At 39.4% G+C, this 17763-nt stretch overlaps 3 protein-coding genes, 1 long non-coding RNA gene and 1 other non-coding gene across 11 annotated transcripts; 3 read left to right on the forward strand and 2 right to left on the reverse strand.

Annotated features, from left to right (window-relative positions):
- Window positions 1-86: 86 nt before the first annotated feature.
- On the reverse strand, window positions 87-4245 carry LOC120441203. The gene is made up of 3 exons (XR_005613876.1): window positions 3001-4245; window positions 1424-1508; window positions 87-718 (listed from the first exon to the last, which is right to left on the reverse strand). It is a non-coding gene; the product is annotated as an uncharacterized LOC120441203 (long non-coding RNA).
- Window positions 1210-5525, forward strand: rpl27a (ribosomal protein L27a). The gene is made up of 5 exons (XM_031731834.2): window positions 1210-1283; window positions 1895-1958; window positions 2054-2129; window positions 4252-4426; window positions 5346-5525. The coding sequence occupies exons 1-5, from the start codon at window positions 1281-1283 to the stop codon at window positions 5472-5474; spliced, it is 447 nt and encodes a 148-aa protein (XP_031587694.2). The 5' UTR covers window positions 1210-1280; the 3' UTR covers window positions 5475-5525.
- LOC116314035 lies at window positions 3939-4069 on the forward strand. The gene has a single exon (XR_004198987.1). It is a non-coding gene; the product is annotated as a small nucleolar RNA SNORA3/SNORA45 family (small nucleolar RNA).
- A 1120-nt stretch (window positions 5526-6645) lies between the features above and the next one.
- On the forward strand, window positions 6646-8810 carry akip1 (A kinase (PRKA) interacting protein 1). 4 transcript variants are annotated; one of them, XM_031731910.2, is made up of 5 exons: window positions 6646-7008; window positions 7500-7684; window positions 7818-7892; window positions 7980-8111; window positions 8488-8808. In XM_031731910.2, the coding sequence occupies exons 2-5, from the start codon at window positions 7529-7531 to the stop codon at window positions 8635-8637; spliced, it is 513 nt and encodes a 170-aa protein (XP_031587770.1). In that variant the 5' UTR covers window positions 6646-7008; window positions 7500-7528; the 3' UTR covers window positions 8638-8808. The 4 variants fall into 4 exon arrangements, with proteins under 4 accessions (XP_031587770.1, XP_031587769.1, XP_039471327.1 ...); XM_031731909.2 differs by having other exon boundaries at window positions 6651-7008; window positions 7455-7684; XM_039615393.1 differs by lacking the exon at window positions 6646-7008 and adding an exon at window positions 7094-7362 and having other exon boundaries at window positions 8488-8810.
- An 85-nt stretch (window positions 8811-8895) lies between these two features.
- c7h11orf16 (chromosome 7 C11orf16 homolog) lies at window positions 8896-17504 on the reverse strand. 4 transcript variants are annotated; one of them, XM_039615389.1, is made up of 8 exons: window positions 17425-17504; window positions 12658-12871; window positions 11903-12265; window positions 11684-11808; window positions 11461-11548; window positions 10598-10829; window positions 9895-10374; window positions 8896-9117 (listed from the first exon to the last, which is right to left on the reverse strand). In XM_039615389.1, the coding sequence occupies exons 1-8, from the start codon at window positions 17493-17495 to the stop codon at window positions 8924-8926; spliced, it is 1767 nt and encodes a 588-aa protein (XP_039471323.1). In that variant the 5' UTR covers window positions 17496-17504; the 3' UTR covers window positions 8896-8923. The 4 variants fall into 4 exon arrangements, with proteins under 4 accessions (XP_039471323.1, XP_039471322.1, XP_039471324.1 ...); XM_039615388.1 differs by having other exon boundaries at window positions 11461-11614; XM_039615390.1 differs by having other exon boundaries at window positions 11461-11614; window positions 17429-17458.
- Between the last annotated feature and the right edge of the window lie 259 nt (window positions 17505-17763).

A 17763-nucleotide genomic window follows, 5' to 3' on the forward strand; every position in this document is an offset into this window, starting at 1 on the left:
ATTATAAGCCAATCTCCATAGTTCCTTTCATATCAAAAATCCTTGAAAGAGTAGTTGTCAAACAGCTAACAGATCATCTGCAGAGGAATGGCTTCATGAAGAGTTTCAGTCAGGTTTCAGAGCTCATCACAGCACAGAAACAGCTTTATTTAAGGTTACAAATAATCTGTTTATGGCTTCTGACAGTGGACTCATCTCTGTGCTTATCCTGCTAGACCTCAGTGCAGCGTACGATACTGTTGACCAAAATATTCTATTAGAGCAATTAGAGCATACTGTAGGTATTACAGGTACTGTGCTGCAGTGGTTTGAATCATATCTAACTAATAGACCCCAATTTGTTCATGTAAATGGAGAGTCCTCTTCACACAGTAGTTATGGAGTTCCACAGGATTCCTTAATTCTGTTTACATTATACATGCTGCCTGCAGAATCATTAGAAGGAATAGCAGCCATTTTCACTTCTACGCAGATTACACCCAACTTTATCTGTCCATGAAGCCAGCAGGCTTAGATTGCCCGAGTGTGACGAACAGACAGGGACCCAATGACTTGGGTTCAGGTTCTGGTGTCCCTCGGGTACATGCAGCGGGGTAGAGTCCGTGACAGGTGGCGGCGTAATGGCGGCGTGAGGTCTGTGGCACATGGCGGCATCCATGGCTGCATGAAATTGTAGAAGTGGATGATTTCTGTAGATGTTAGATTTCCATTCATCTAACTGTCATTTTTAATAAATAAAAAGACATGTTATCAGAAATTGACACAAAAACAATATCATTATCTTATATCACATCATTCTGTAAACAAACAAAACATTAGTCAACTTTTGCTTTTCAGTCACTGTACTTAAATGATCTAAAGAAAATATCTAAATTGTTTTTTCTTCTGGATCTCAGAAGGATATTCATGTATTATTTTTGTTTAGTCATTAGTCATTAGTCAAATACTAGCTTATCACTAGCTTAAATATCACTAGCTTGTGTTTTCAAATATATATTTGCTTGATGTAACATGAGAATTTATTTGCTAAAATACAAGTAGAACCCGTTTAATTCTATCAATATCAGACTACAATCACATTAATCGTATCACTTTTTTGTTAAATTCACAATTGTCTTCTTGGACTAAAAAAAGTGAATTTTCATTTGACTCTTGTGTCGTTTCTATCATCAATCAGCAGATGTCGCTATGAAATTGTTGCACTTTGTATTGTTGGGGGCAAATCTCGCACAAAATCGCGTTCGTTCCGAATCCCGTTCCTCTTTCAACTAGCCTCCAAGATGGTAGGTTCTACGTCTTATCCCTGTCCATCCAAATTGGGTTAAATCTACTTCCATCCTTACTAAGCTGTATGAAGTAATCCACTTTAGATGGTGTCTTATAATACACTCATGTTGTAGGAATAAATGTTGGGTGTTATTACCGTTATTTACTCATTTTTGTGAGGACTTTGATGGGTTCAGTGTGTGATATGTCGCTTCTCCTGGGCCTCGGCTCTAGCAGGGAATCTACAGTTTTACCCACACGCAGAAAACAAACATTCGTAAATTTTTTGACAACCGTAGTGAGAGTTAAATGTGCAAGGTGGTGGTGGTGTAACCCTGAAACAACCATTGGCATAAAGCGTTAAAACTGCCGGTAAAGGTGGTTGAGCTAGCATTAGCCTCCTACATGCTAAGCAGCATGCAAGTACTCGGACAAACTCAGCGGTTTACTTTAGCGTTTCTCTGGGGAAAACATGATATGTATAGTCGCGTTATTACAAATTCTTAGCAGACTAACATCACAGTCGACCTGTCGGACTGTTAAGTCTGTTACTTTGCTAGACGGGAGCTAATGTTTCAAATAAACCTCATCCTTTCTTTAACAATAACTGCAAAATCTTTGCTCACAGCCTACCAAGAAGTCGAAGACCAGGAAACTCCGAGGACATGTCAGCCACGGACATGGTCGCGTTGGTGAGTATACTCTTTTTGACACAAGTTTTAATTGATTGATTTTCATCCACGGACGATATGGAGATGGAGTAAACGTTTACCGACTCTCTCCACAGGCAAGCACAGGAAGCATCCTGGAGGTCGTGGTAATGCTGGTGGCATGCATCACCACAGAATCAACTTCGACAAATAGTAAGTAACTCATAATGATATTAGTGAAGTTTGAGTACAGTGTGACTCCTGTAAAGTGGAACTGAAGTAAACCTGGCTTTCCTGTATTTGACCATAAAAGTCTTTGTAAGGTAATATGTCTAAAATACACAGAAGTATGCTTTTACCTCAGATATTTAAGTTAGATTATGTCCCTCAGTGTTGCCTGATATGGTTTGGGTTGTTGTGTTGGATTCCTTTAGAGATGAAGCCAGGTTTTGTCGCTAAAGCAGTAGGGCTGGGTAATATGAGGAAAATCTAATGTCACAATATTTTTGGCTGTATCACAAAAAAACTATTTTCAGCCATATAGAGCCTAAAATTGCACTGGTATATTCTTTCAAATTAACTATATAATATTTTTGAGAATAATATATGTGAATGAATTGAAATCTTTGGGGTTTTTTACCATTTGTTGCACACAGAGGTTTTTGGCAAATAACTACTGTCACAGTAAGTCTCTTTCTGTGGTCAACACCAGATGTTTAACAAACAAAAGATCATAGCAACAAAAAGTAAATCGGCAAGAATTCACGAGACAAATTAAAACAATTGAGATTAGAAAGGTGCTCTTTTGATCTTATAACATAAAAAGTGCAAACCAAAAAATGTGATGGCCTTAAAATTACAGGAACGAACGTTTAGATAGTTGCTATAAAAAGAACTAACCTACAACCATTACAGGTATCACAGCTGGTTTATTTAACGTTTTCTTTGCTGTGTGGGAGATGCTGACATGCAGGGTTTAAAACAGGCTTCATTTTGCAGTGGATGACTTTTCAGCTGATGGAATAAATTTGTGGTATTGCTACCTTTTTGTGTCAGTAGTTTTATAGCATGTTTTGCAAATTACCGTATTTTGTTCAATCTCCTCCTTGTGAAATCCAAACAACAGTCTCATTCCCTCCGTCCTCTGTAACTCCGGCCGTCGCCATATTTTTCCTTATCAGGTAGTAAACACGCATGCTCAGCACAGGTAGAAATTTTTCCGGTTGGGAGGGGGGATTAATGATGCATTTGCAGCGTGTGGGAGAAAAAAAAACTGACAGTGAATTGCATGCAGACAGCTTTATATTGCGGCAATTTCAACTTGATGTTTATGTTAAAACCATTTTAACCATCGTTCGTGGAAAAACCCATGATACATCAAGTATATTCAATGTATCACCCTATCCTATATAGCTGTAGTGTTTCCTAGATGAGGTTTTACAGTAATAGTATATGTTAACAATATATTATTGTGTACTGTAGAGCTTGCTGTAATATATAACAGAATTAATCGGCGGCAAATTCAGCAAGCCCCTCAACCTGTAGACGGACTCAAGTTATATCAGCTGAGTTGTGGCTGCTGACAATAGTCCCTGTTCTGCTCTGCAGCCTTGGTGACCTACAGCAGAACAAGGACTACTGTCACAGTAGGGCAGTGGAATTGGAGTGTACCTCACACAGGTGGAAGAGAGTTGAGGTAGCTGATTGAGATGCCACCGCAGCAGTCTGGCCAGTCTTTCTGTAGATTAATACCTAAACAGCTGCATTTTCAAAGAAAGAGTAAAGATTTCATCCAGTAAATCTGAAATATGGTAGACCATATTGAAAGATATGGAGAGCAGTGCACTGATACTGTGTATTATGAACACAAAGAATTTATTGAACTTTCTCCCAATTTGGAACATCGGTGGAACACATTTGTGCAGGGTTAGTTCTGCTGTCCAGTTAAGAGATGTGCTGATTAGTTTTTACCTGCTTGTAAAAAAGGCTGTAGGAAGAGAAATGCACTTATCTAATGTTTCTATAGAGACTAGAGTCTCATCTTGACAGACTTCATTGTCTTGGTGTGCTTGAGTCCTCTTAGATCAAAGACTGGTCCTACTCACCGACTGGCCTCTCCTATAGTCCAGTCATCCACATGGACAGTTACAAACACTTTAATACACATTGCTGATGCACCTGTCACATTGGAATTTGGGCGGTAGTTTATAGTATTCCACTAAATTTGAATGTCAAAAGTGAACTTTGATTAAATGTTAATATTTAAAATTTTAGTGTTTTTTGCTCTAGTTTGAAAACATTCGATTTTCTTTTCTTTCCTCGTGTTTGCCCTCAGCCATCCAGGATACTTTGGTAAGGTGGGCATGAGACATTACCACCTGAAGAGGAATACCTCCCACTGCCCTACCATCAACCTGGACAAGCTGTGGACACTGGTGAGCGAGCAGACCAGGATCAACTACAGCAAGAAGCCCGATGGACCCGCCCCCATCATCGATGCTGTGCGCGCTGTAAGTATTGCGAAATCTTGCCATTATTAAAAATGTTCTTGAATCATAATAATTGGACCTTTCAAATCTTTACGGGAGTTCTTTTTCCTCAACTTTACTGTGGCTTGGAGTAGGTGGTGGCATGTCGACTTGTCGGCATTGATTATCACCTTAGGAAATTGGATTGTTTTCTTGTTGAGCAGCTGGAATCAGGCTTCATAAACTGTTTTCTTGGTTTTGTTTTGTGTGTTTTTTTGGTTTTGTTTTTTAAGAACAGGTGTCCTTTATACAGTTGAAACACTCATAGTGGAAAGTTAAACCTTTTGGATGGGTTTCTGATGAATTTGGTGCAGAAGTGTACATACTGTTAATAAAACGGATTTAAGGCTTTTCGGTTTTCTTTCATTTTTCTGCTTTCAGGACTTTTTTTCCTCCATTTTACACAAAAGTATACTCAGACATTTACATTTTTAAAGAGCTATAAATTCTGGATTTGTACCGGATAATTTTTCTGTTTTCAGTCATTGAAAATAATTTATTTTTGTAAACATACTTTCATTTTTATAGAATAGTTACTCTTTTCTATTAAAACTTGACTTTTTTTGCTGCATTTTGCTTGTTGTGCTCACTTTAGCACACTCCCTTCTTTACAGAAGTTTATAATGGGCATAGCTCTACCTGACGCAACCCCAAAGGGGATTTGTGTCTCTGGCTAGAGTTGAACCAGCAGCCTTTTTCCTCGGCAAGCTAATTTCTAACGTTTGTGTTTTGTTGGGTCGACAGACTTTTTTACTTAACTAGTGTGGTTTTGTTTGTGGTGGTTATCAGTTCATCTTAGGTTGGCTTACATGTTGTAGTTTTAGCTGTTAGTCTTATAAGAAAATATTACAGTGGTATTGTCAGATAAAATAATGATCTCCATCTGTGCTTTATTTCACAGGGATATTACAAAGTCCTGGGCAAAGGCAAGCTGCCCAAGCAGCCTGTGATCGTCAAGGCCAAGTTCTTCAGCCGACAGGCCGAGGAGAAGATCAAGGCAGTGGGAGGAGCCTGCGTGCTGATGGCATAATGATCCTGTCTGTGTGTTTTTGCAGAAATAAACTGTATAAATGGAAACTGGTGTGTGTGTGTGTGTGTAATGTTTGTTTGTTTGTTTTTCCCCACTCCCAACTTGCAATTTGATTGGCATGGAAACTGAAACGACGCTGTTAATTTTGATTGAAAGGTGTGAGGAACAGAGGAAACGTTTTCATGTGAGGAAATCACCTGGATCCTTAGCACTGTTGGTCTTGTCCTTGTAAAATCTTTTTGACAAGTGTCCAAGTTGCAGACTGAACAATCTTTAAAAATGCACAGACTTCTTGTTTTGTTCTTTTAATATAGCAAAAGTCAGTCGTTTCTAATGACTTACAACGAAACGGTATTGCTATGCTTTTGGTAATAATAATATAAACTCACCAAAAAAAATACAAATTTTGCCATATGTGCTTCAGAAAGTCAGCACGACATTGAACAATTAAAGAAATGGTCAGAAAGCTAATTCTGATAATGTTTTTTGTCACGTCATTCCAATTAGAGGCAAAATGTATGTATATTCAAATTTCTGAGGTACTTGTTTATATAGTGCTTAATCAGCTGCTTTTAAACTGCTACCTTTAAAAGAATTTTGATTATTGGTACGCAGTGATACCCAACACAAACTACCAGATATAACTTAACAGCTTGTTTTGTAGTCTGGAGGCCCAAAATGGTGCATCTGACAAGTCATGTATAGAATAAAACAGTCAAAAATGAAACTTTAATATTTGTAAATATTAAAGTTTTCTCAATTGCATCTGTGTGCAAGCAAAGCTGAAACAATTCAGTAATTGTTGTCATGCAGATTGTCCATCATTTTAAGAGCTTTCCTTGGAAATGCTGGCAGTGTGCTAGACATTGCAACATGAATTTATGAATTTCACTGAAGATTCAGGGTAGCTGGGGACAGTCCTGCTCTTTTATTTGCTTTTCCTTTTGATTCTTTCTATTTGAAGTTTTATGAATTAACTAGTTGATTGATGGAGACAAAAATGCAGACTAATCCACAATCGAAATATTCATTATTTGCTTTCCACAAAACTGCACAGAAAAGATAACAAGATACAGCACAACAACTGACTTCAAGCAACATTTTCGTGATTGTGCAGACATGTTAAACGCATAAATTTCACTCTGGTTTATGATTTGAATACTTCCTCCACCACTAAGGGGCGGGCTTTAACATGTAGGATTTCCTGTCATGTCATTTGAAAGCAGCTAAAAGCGTGACGTGAATGCGACTGAAACGAGGGAAACGTCAAACCCCGTTGTAGCGTACGTGTACGGAGCACAGTTTTGTCTAACTTTGCATTCAGTAACCCGCGTACATGTTAAACGTGCAGAGCAGGTAGACGAATAGTCTCCTGACATGAGGTTTGTTGACGGTTCCTGGAATAAGCAGAATGTGCTCTACATGTTGTGACTACGTCATGCTCTAGAATGTGAGGCGTGCACTTCGAAGCGTTTCACGTCTCGGTGTTCCTGAGCTTCCATCGAGGGAAACGGGTCTTATTTAACAGTTGAAAGTAAGTAGCTTCAGAAAGAAGTGACAGCCCAGCTGATTTAATTTGCACGCATGCGCTGTTTCTAGGATATCCGTCCCATACGTTCCCGTTTCCCACACTGCATTTAAGGTGATTATAGTTGGTTCAAACCTTGTCGGAGGAAAAAAAAAACATTGATCTTTGTTAACTGGCCAAAATTTGTTAACAGTCTTATTTTCTACTGATGTAGCTCTATTTACTTGTTTTCTGGCATATTGTGTTTCTTACGAAGCAGCTGAAAAAGGGTTTTCTCAATATCAGATTAGAAAAATCAGTTGCCTATTAGATAGGCTGGATCCACAGAGCAGTTTGACATCTTAGTTTTAAAAAGTCCCAGTAAGTGATAAATTCATTTGTTGTATTATTTTTTTCAAACTAGATTGGTATATTTACAATTAAATTCTTGTCTTTTCAATATTTGTGTCCAGTAAAGTGATCTTAAAGCGTTCTTTGTGCCCGTTCCTTGGGTAAAGGGCACCTGAGTTTTTCCCTCCACCCGCCCATGGACAGCCAAGCCTGGCTGGAGTCCTCCCTGCAGCGCTCTGCCAGTCTGGGCTTGGAGGTGCTGCAGCGAGCCTCCAGGCGGAGTGTGGACTGGGCGAGCACTGCATCCCAAAACCCCACTATGGCAGATGAAGACACAGATATAGCTGATGAGGTGCTTTTATCTTTTGCCTTTAATATTTATAATAATATAACCTTATAATGTAATCTAAATATAAATACTTTTAATTCTTTGTTTAAAGTTTTTTTTTTATCCGCTTGTCTCTTATCATCTCTTGCTTTTCCAGAGAAATCCCACAGAGCTTGATGATGCCTTTGCAAAAATCGCTGAGTTCATGGCACAAACCACTAGTCATTGCAAAGTTAGTGACTATGTCCTAAAGCACCTCTATATGGACTTCCAGCTACAGACCTGGGAGAATAAAATGTGGATTTTGTCTTTGTTGCAGAGATTTTACGAGTCTGGCTGTTGCACGGAGCCCAGTGACATTGAAAAGAAACACATGTCCAGGTTTCACACACAGCCAGCATCTGCAAAGACAACAGCTGCGCTACCAACCAGGAAATGCAACAAATACCAAGTAATTCTGCATTGTTGAGTGTTTTTGATTATTTGGAATAGGAAAAGCTCAGACGCTGACAAACCCAGAGCATTTAAGGCTTTATATTTAAGCAATTTACAGTAGGTAATGTGTTGGCCAAAAAAGTGGCTTGATCATGAGGAAAAGCGAATCAAAAAACTGAGTTGGAGGCTTCAGAAAGTTAGCATTTTATAGTGGAATAGACAGTACCAGCAGAATTCAGGAAACTCCTTTGAAGTTGTATAGATGAAATTTGAAATTTCAGTTTGGGGGCCTGAGTTTTACCATTTACATGTTGTCAAAAAGTTTGGTTTTAATTCATCTAAAATGTAAAAAATAATCATTGCATTAAAATCTTTTTATTTGTTGCTTTCAGCACCACGTGTCTGGCTCCAGTGAGGATTTTTATATCGAGCTTTCACCTGGAACATATGCCATCACTGCCAGTATGGCAGAGTCACAGCAGCAGACTCAGCTGGTCAGTGTTAAAGCTGGGGAGAGTGTCAACCTCACCTTTGACCTTTGACCCTTGATTCATCGGCTGACCAAACCTGCCACCCTTAACCTTCAATAACAACTGACCATTGCACATGCTCTTTGTTTGTTTCTTGCTTCTTGTATATAGATTTTTGCATTAAGAGTTTACATTTTATTTTACTGTAATGCACTTAAACACATTCTTACCTGCACTAAGACCACATCAGTGTATTGAAATAAAATATTTTTGTAATCAGTTTTTTCTTTGTCTTTTCAACATGCACTGTACACGAGTTTATACACTGAGATAATATGTAAATATAATGGCATTGTTCTCAGAGAGACTGCAGTCCCACTGGTGGTCGAGGTTTGAAGCTAGTTGTCGACAAAATGTCTCTAATGTTTGCTCTTCTTCCTCTGGTGCCAGGAAGTGACTGAAACAGGGAGCTGTGATTTGGTGAGGCACTAATTTGTGGTTCAGGGATGCTGAAACTCACAGGTTGGGTTGTCCTCCTGGGACCAGCACTCCCTGCACAAAAAAATAAATTCCATCTGAGCTCATACATATTGCACACATATCAGAATGCATACTGTATACTGCTATCATCAAAAACAGCATGTTGGATCTTTATTGACATTTTGTGAGACAACTTTGCACTTATTTGTGACCGTTAAACGTGAGGGTAAAAGGATTGGGAATGCATTTATGTTTACAATACATCCAAAACAACATGTATGTGTTCATGTGCACCCACACTGTAGCAAGCAGCATCTGCTATAAAGGTAACAGAGAATAACATTTAGTCAAAATATGAAAAACATCATCGGAAGGGTTTCAGGACCACTCTACACAGCGCTTACTGGGGTCCCCAGTAATACACCCAAAAAAGGCGAAGAGGATCGGATGTTTTTAAGATTGGAGAAGAACAGACTAGCAGATGGAAATACACAGATTTTTTCAAGTTATTTATGAGTTTACGAACAAAAATTCAACCAGGTAACATAAGGTCAGGTACAGAGTCTTTTAAAATGTTTAATTTCATACACTTAAGTAGATGATGTCAAAACAAGGGCTTTTAAACATGATGTGATTAAATCTTAAATTTCAATATTTCCTGTCTTCTAACAGTAACACTCCAGTGTTCTCAGTAAATGTGTCATTAACCTCAAACACTGTAGGACCCATTTGTTTATGTGATATCTCAAATGGATTCTCCCTGTGATCTATTTATTCACAAGTTTTATTTTTTTTGCCCAGTTTTCTTTTGATCAGAACTTATTAACTCAGTGTGTGTCTGATTCTCACCTGGCTGCCTGTGCTGTGGTTCTGGTCCAGTTCTTCTCCAGTATCTCCAGGGAAGACGCTGTTGTTTACTTCTTATCTTCACTGAAGGAGAAGTTGATGCTCTGGTATCATAATGGGAAAGAGATGAGGAGGAGGAAGATGGCAACTCGGGGTCACTCGTCCTCACATCTGCATCTCTGCGGTCCACCTGCTTGACTTGATCTGTTTTATCAAGTTCATCTGATGTTTCAAAGCTAGCTCCAAGACTGGGTGGAACTAAACAGGATGAACAGCAGCAAGAGGCACATGCTGAATGGCAGCAGTCGGTGCAGTACAGCTGGGGGGCACAAAGCCAGCTGCAGCACTGATTGTGAGTGACTGCTTGGAGCTCCCGTACTATTCTGGCATGGCGAGAAGCAGAAATGGGCAAAACCAGACTTTCAGGAAGCACATACACACAACTCTTCCACATCAGCACCTGGAGGCTTCTAACACCGTTACCTACAGGAAGGAAAAGTGGGCCCTTTGAGTGGATTACAGATGGTGGTCATGAACAGACATCGGTGATTTATCATGTGAATATTTATCTTAGGAAACAAGTCTCCCATTTGAAAACCTTCTCATTAGAATTATTGACTATAAAGAAAAATATCCTCGATTGCATCCACACCACTGAATGTCATATGATGATGTTATATTATAAAATATACGACTTCTGCCGTACCTCCATAACCATCTCTATGTTCTGTGGCTGCCACCACTTGACCTGGACCGTATCTTCTCAGATCTTGTTCCCATGGTGACAGGACAGCATCGCCAGGAGTCAGCCTGCATGTGCGATCTCTGCTGTCATTGACCATGTCAAGTGAGCAAACGAGCTGGCGCTGGGAGGAGACAATCTCAAACGTTGCACTTTCTGCATGGTCAAAGTCAACCACCCAAATTCCACTGCAGCCCTAAAATTGGAAGACAGTCTGTAAATATTTAGCGGCACTCATCCCTTTTTTAAAATTTGATTTTTAGTCCATTGCAGTCCGTTACCTCTGACTTTTGGATAAGAGCAGTGACTTTGAGACTAAAACATTTTTTTTTTTGTTCATCAGGTTATATTGTTATGATCAGTTTTTATTGGATTGTACTGAAGCTAGGTCACAATAGATTAAGTGCTCTATATTTATTCTGCTTTTCCTCTAAAGACCAGGAGCTTTTCCGCCACTTTTTAAATGGGATGGCACAAGGAGAGCGCTGTGAGAGATTGGCGACCTTACCCAGATGTACCCCACCACTGATCCCGTGACAGCTGGTACAGATGGGAAAATTTTCGGGCAAAGTGCTTATTAAAGCAGTCAGCATCAATGAGAGCCCTGCTCAGTGCAGCTGATGTGCCCCTGTGCACTCATCCAGATGGTAATACATTAAAAGTGGTGTGGCTGAATACCCTTAAACTTAAAGTCAGCAAATACTGTAAATTTATAGTTTCATTTTTAAAATGGTTGTGCTTATGCGGGAGTAAAAAAACTGAACTGCTGACAAAATATTTGCCCGTATTAGCTGCAGTAGAAACAATATTCAACAGTCATGTGTCACCTGTATTTGTTTTATGACAGTGCCCATGTAATAAAGGCCGTCCCCCTCTCTCCTGGCTAGGACTCTGCATCCTGGGAAGAACTCTGGGCTGCTCAGGGTTTGACCAGACAGGATACAGGAGGTAACCGGAAGATTGGGATTACTCCGACTGCTCCTATGGTGTTAAATTGTTGTTAAAACAATGCTTAAAATGTAAAAAGATTGAATAATTGTGCAACTAGACCTGAGCAAGGGTGAAGATATGTGGTGCAGCTGTGGTATTGTGACAGAGGTGGGGGGACAACACCACTTGGCTGGATTGAAGCTTGGCAGTGATGGTTGGCTCTCAGCAACATACAGAGGAATCACCTGACAGCAGTGATAGAACCACACATACTCAGACTCACAGTCACTGTAGGGCCTATTTTTTTAGAACAGCCGAGCAATTCTCAGTCGCCTATACCTTCTCCAGCGCGCCATTCAAATCGAATGGAATCAGATAACAGCTCCCCCTTGTGGTCTGTGTGAAAGACTGCAGATAGTCCCTAGTGTTTCTGTCCAGTTTATTTCCTAAATCTTGCAGGTAGAAAACGTTCACAGGCCTCCCAACTGCCAGGGCAGGAAGAGCTCTCAGCACGGCCTCTGGTTGATCAGGAAAGCCTGTGAAAAGAAGGTGGACGGCATGACAGGCAGGGTCGGTGAGAGCAATACTCAGAGCAGACAAGAGATCTCTGCCTGAGCTGCAGCTGATGGAGTGAATCCAGGACAGAGCCGTGTACACTGTGTCAGGAGCACAGGAGCACATGTGGCCGGACCAGCAGGTCACCTTCAAGGCAAAGAAAGACTCAGTAAATCTGAGGTTCTGCTCAAGCTTGAAAAAAAAATGTCCTCACAGTACTAAAAGCTCAGGGTGAGATAAAAAAAAAAAATGAAGAAAAGGAAAGAATAAGAGTGATTAGTTATTTAAAAATCATATCATATAAAGGTGAGGTAGTATACTATATGAGTTTACTCAATTTTGCACTTGACTGACTTTATACACAGCTGTGATCAAAAGCCCTGTGTGTGAATCCACTGGATCAAAACTCCAAAAGAAATTCAAACTTGTGCACCTGATTCTTGTTTTAAGTTAATAGTATGCTGTACAACCATTCTACCCTGGAAATGAGCATATACAAAGAAATTATTAAAAGCCCCAAATTACCAGATCCCCCTCACCTTGCTTGAAAAGCTCATGATGTTGAAGAGAGAGTCCCTGTGAGACGCTTTATTCAGTAACGTCTGGATCAGCAGGTGTTTCACTGACCCCAGAACAGCTTTCATGTTCTCAGAGCTTTCCAGGACAAACGTGATGTTGCATCCCTGCTTTCCCAGGAGCAGTGGTATCAGTGCAGCCTCACATGTCACCATCTGTCCAGATGTCATAGTAACACTGTGGTAATGGGAAAGAATCACACAGTTTTCTTTTATTTTTTAATTTTTTTGTAAACTGTAATAGTGAAAAGACAGTGAGAAAGGGCGAGGAATCACCTGAAAATCTTTGAACTATTTTTAGGCCAAATGTAACATATTATCGAAAAGCACAAAACACATAACAATGAAAATATCTACATATCTTGTGAGCATATTTTTAATCTTTATTTACATTTTTTTTTAGTTTTAGAACACACTTTACCAAATTTTAAACTGAGCACCTGCATCAGCACATGCTGATTATGAAATTAGAAAATATTAAGAAATATTAGATTCACGCTTTGCAATGTTTAGTTAAATGTCGCAGCAACACTTTAGCTGTATATGTCAATGCATTGTGCCAGAGCTTATTATAACACTATCAAAAACAACCTCAGCTGCCATTGTAGGAGACTTAGGAGTGACATTTCAGAGTGTTGAGGTACATCACCAAGCAAGACTGCTTTTGACATTATACTGACTTGACATTATATTGCCCTAATGGGTGTGGGGGGGTTTTTGTTTTATTTTTAGCTCATTCTGACAAATCAGAAGGAGCCTCTTCTGCGTTGTCAGGGATAGTTTATAGCTGGAAAGGTGACTTTGTAGTTTTTGTTTTGCTTGTATCTTCATCAGCTACTGAGAAGAACTTCAAATAAATAAATACGCTACATTTTTTATTTACCCTGCTCTGTTCCACGTTAATCAATATATCACCCTGAGGTAAATTTGAGGTAGGTTTGGACATGTTGTATATCTGCCTCAAAAATCCGAAACCAAGAAAATATCAGGGAATGTTTTTATTTATTTATTTTTTATGACTTGCTAGAGTGTTACACTCATGCTGGCAAGGCTGAAATGAAAACACAACAAGAACAGAGATGGTTCCCACATCCATGTGTATTTTTTGTCAGGTTTTAAGCAGCAGGAAGGGAACATGGGTGCAGAACATGACTTAGACAAAGGTTGGAGGCAGAGTGGAGGACTGCCCGTGTCAGATATCAGTATTGACACAAGAGGATCGAACACATGCAGAGCAGAAAGAGGCGACAGAAAATGATGCTCTTGTTTGTTTTCTTCCCATAAAGCAGTTGTGAGTCTCTTCACGCTAATTCCTTTAGTCTTTACATAACCATTGTTCTTTTACTTAATCTGTGCTGCTTTGTGCTACTGGCCTGAAACTGACGTGGCTTATGTAGGGTACCTTCATGAACACTGACTACTGAGAACCAGTGAGTTCACTGCAGGGCGTTGCATGTTTCGTGACATAAATGTCTGACCTGCTTCTCTACGGGGGAATTAAGGATTGGGTAACACTGATAAGAGGCATTTTCTAAAATATCATGACTGATGCAGTTATTCCATTCTCATTATCAGAACATCAGATTCTGCTGTTTAATCAAACCTGCTGGGGTCTCATTTTTCCTTTAGCATCTGGTGTTGTGACGCGTGTCCTGCAGCAAAACTGAGACGAGTGAATGAAAGCATGGATAGGAGCAGTAGAAATGTAACTAACTACTTTAAAAAGTAGTTAGTTGCTTGCTTAAAGGGAGAAACCCTTAAACAGCTTGTGTCCCCCTGGGAATAAACTGGGTGCATGTCCATGAGATGAAGTCTTTGGAAAATAATACTTAACCTGACAGTTAAAGTTTCTGCAGTCCCCTTCAGCCTGTTACCCACTACTCTCTACCTCACCTTTGGACTTTTTTCAAAGTCAAAGCTTTTAAATTCTCTGCTGCTCAGATGCCAACAGCCTTCTTCCTCATATCTCTGATCATTAGCTAACTGTGTTTAATAGACGGTTACAAGGACAAGACACGGTTTTGTGTACAAGTTTTTTAAAGATGGACGACTGATAGTCAGGTTTAAGGGTCAGAACTGAACACAACTGGCATCTCTTTAGTTTTTCTCTCTTTTGGTTTACAGTTAAAAGGAAGACTGGCTATTTTAATGTCACCTCACAGATCATCATCATCATATTCCATGATTCCTGGGAGACCAACATAATGGAAAAAAAAAAACAAACCCAAAAACTATTGGTGGCTGCTACTGCTACCCCTCATCATCCAAGTAGATACACCCATGGTATCAACTGGTCATGAAGACATGGTAATGGTGACGGGGATCTCTAGTTCAGACTGAAGGAGAAAAAAAAATGTTCTTAACATTTTAAGACTCGCACAATAAAGATATTCTTTTGCATATTTTAAAAGTAAATTGTCAACAATTTTTCCTATCTGGCCTCTGCACTCATACAGTGTGTATCTTATCTCACTAATTTATTGCACTTCTTGTTTGTTGGTAAGGTGCTTTTAATGCTTTATCTGTACTTGTGTGGGGACTTGTTATAAATCAGTTTTCAACCTTAAATCTCTCTCTGCCTATAAGACCTTAATGAAAATGACTGAATTTTCCTTGTATTCAGTGAGCAGCGAGTTACCAATACTGCCATTTAATTTTGTCTTCTGCTCTTGTGTCTGGTGTGTTAACTCTTGTATATGTTGCAGTGTGGCATGGTGGAAAAGAACTGAGAGAATTCTCCACTAAACATTTGGGTTGGCATTACTTTTCTTTTTTTTTTACTAATTGCTTGCTTTGGTGTTTTTGTGTCTTTGTGAGGTGTCGGCCACACCCATGGGAGTGGAGATTCTACTCTAGTCCAGCTGCCAGCTATTTGGAGTTGAGTACAGGGAGCAGAGGAAACTGGAAGGAAGGGGTGGTTGTTGTTTTGTTTTGTTTGTTTGTGGGACACTGTTGCAGCAGGGAAGCCAGTTGACCTTGGAGACTCCAGGATGTAAAGTGCACATTTTAAATGACTTTTTTTAAAACCTGGTTTTGCTTTTAAAAGAATCTAATGATGCTGGAGGGAGGACTCATTTTAATTAGGATTCATGTGGATCTGCTGGGATAAAAAGACTGGATTAGAGACCGTCTGTGCCCAAGGAAAGGAAATTGGTCAAGATTTGGACAAGTTTGAATTTGAGAGTGGAACCCCCAGGATCTGGTGTAGAGATCCATCCTCCAACAAACGCCAGGCCTAATAAAGTGGATGGAAAGCGTTTCTCAGGAAGATGCAGGATTGATATGTTTTTGGCTACATGTTCTTCTGAGTGACCACCTTTCTATGTTTGTAACCAGGCTAACAATCCTGACCCTGGTGGCTTTGGGCCTTGGATTCCAGGCCAGACTTGTGTCCTCAGCCAGTAGTCTGACTTGGAGGAAGAAAACTAAATCTTGTGTACCCCACTGCAGTGTGAGTGTGGTGGTTTCTTACTGGTCAATATTAGAGCTTACTACGTTCTTGTACGGGAGCCATTTTGAGCCGTACGTAATATTTGGCGTTTGTCGACAGGATTTTTGACCAGCATACAAAACCACCTGCCTTAGACTGATCAATATGGCTGATGAACCATTTTTTATTGGTGCATTTTGGGTACCAGAATTTTGTGGCCTTAACACTAATTATGAAGACTGGGAGAGCCAGATTAGTGCAATGCTCCATGCTCAAAAGTGGTCTATAGAACAGCAGTGTGATTTTTGTGCTGAGTGCATTAGGAGAACCACAACATGAAATTCTTATTTTGGAGCAGGTGGAGCGGGATACGCCAGATAAGATCTTTCTTCAATTTAAAGAACTGTATGGGGACAAAACAGCTGTGGGTACCTTGCGTGCCATGTTTTATGACTGCAGACAAAGGCCAGAAGAGCCTATTAGAAAGTTCACTTTACATTTAAGGGACATAGGTCATGATAAAAGAGCCACAAGACCCTCGGCGTGCCGACCTGTACATGCATGATCAGTTTGTCTTGGGGCTCATAAAGGGCGAGATACACCCGACTAGTCCATGTGTGATTATGAAAAATAATCAGCTTATGCACTTTTATAAAGCTATAGATAAATTAGATAGATTTATAGATAAATTACAGTTTTTGTTTTTAATGTTATGTTTTTAATAATTATGCCAATTAGTCATAATGCAAAGAGGCCAACTTTAGAACTGTCTGTATCACTGGATCATATTGGAATAACTGATATACTAATGTGTACATCTCTTTAATGTTGCAATAGGTGAAGATGGGACTCATTTAATTACTTTCATGTGTGACTATATATACTGAACATATACTGTGTGTATATATATATATATATATTGTATATATTGTATATACTAACTTTATATTTTGTTGGGTAGTAGATTTTTACATTTTAAAATTTTTTCTTTTTAATATTATATATATTTTTTCTTATTTTATTGTACTTTGTAGATTTAGGGTGATATTACAAAGTCACCATACTATCAGATAAATGTAGTGGAATAAAAGCATGTAGTCTAATCAAATGTAAAGTTAGAGGACTTAAGTAAATCTACTTCCATCAAGTTGACTCAAATATGCAGAGAAACTTGAAACATTTCCTTCTATTTTAGCAAAAACAGCAAACACAGTTATTAACCTCCTGCAGTAAAGAAAACAGCTACAAACATGAGTCACTAAAATTGAAATATAACACATTTAAAACACAGATTACATTACCTACAATTTTTGTGTTGATTACAGTCAGCTCCAGACAACAACTTCAACCCATTGTTTATGTCGGTTTCCATGGTGTTCAAGCCCGAGCTGGCCCTCTTCGTAACCACTGGAGGGCCTGTTTACCTGCCAGTCGGCAGGCCGGGTCACGCTACAGTTGCTATGGTACAGCTACACAAAAACAGCAGGTGTGAAAAATGACACTAATCTCTGCAGATGTGTCAGGAGTTTTCTTCTCCTAACTCTATTTGATTTTTCCTCTAATTAAAAGCTCTAATTAGGTCACCTTCAGCTGATCCCACATTCATAAATGGCTCTCAGATAAAATGGCACTGATTCTAG

This window comes from Oreochromis aureus, linkage group 7 (genome assembly GCF_013358895.1).
Source record: "Oreochromis aureus strain Israel breed Guangdong linkage group 7, ZZ_aureus, whole genome shotgun sequence".
In the NCBI taxonomy this organism is placed as follows: Eukaryota; Metazoa; Chordata; class Actinopteri; order Cichliformes; family Cichlidae; genus Oreochromis; species Oreochromis aureus.

What these genes read in the sequence shown, in the direction of transcription:
- rpl27a (XM_031731834.2), top strand. An exon ending in AGAATCAACTTCGACAAATA is followed by an intron (nt 2,130 to 4,251) that starts GTAAGTAACTCA and finishes GTTTGCCCTCAG; the next exon opens with CCATCCAGGATACTTTGGTA. An exon ending in TCATCGATGCTGTGCGCGCT is followed by an intron (nt 4,427 to 5,345) that starts GTAAGTATTGCG and finishes TTTATTTCACAG; the next exon opens with GGATATTACAAAGTCCTGGG.
- akip1 (XM_031731910.2), top strand. Translation starts at nt 7,529, where the DNA reads ATGGACAGCCAAGCCTGGCTGGAGTCCTCCCTGCAGCGCTCTGCCAGT. An exon ending in ACACAGATATAGCTGATGAG is followed by an intron (nt 7,685 to 7,817) that starts GTGCTTTTATCT and finishes TTGCTTTTCCAG; the next exon opens with AGAAATCCCACAGAGCTTGA. An exon ending in AAACCACTAGTCATTGCAAA is followed by an intron (nt 7,893 to 7,979) that starts GTTAGTGACTAT and finishes TCTTTGTTGCAG; the next exon opens with AGATTTTACGAGTCTGGCTG.
- c7h11orf16 (XM_039615388.1), bottom strand. Translation starts at nt 17,495, where the DNA reads ATGGAAACCGACATAAACAATGGGTTGAAGTTGTTGTCTGGAGCTGAC. An exon ending in ATATCTTCACCCTTGCTCAG is followed by an intron (nt 11,615 to 11,683) that starts GTCTAGTTGCAC and finishes TTAACACCATAG; the next exon opens with GAGCAGTCGGAGTAATCCCA. An exon ending in ACCACAGCACAGGCAGCCAG is followed by an intron (nt 9,118 to 9,894) that starts GTGAGAATCAGA and finishes TTTTTTGTGCAG; the next exon opens with GGAGTGCTGGTCCCAGGAGG.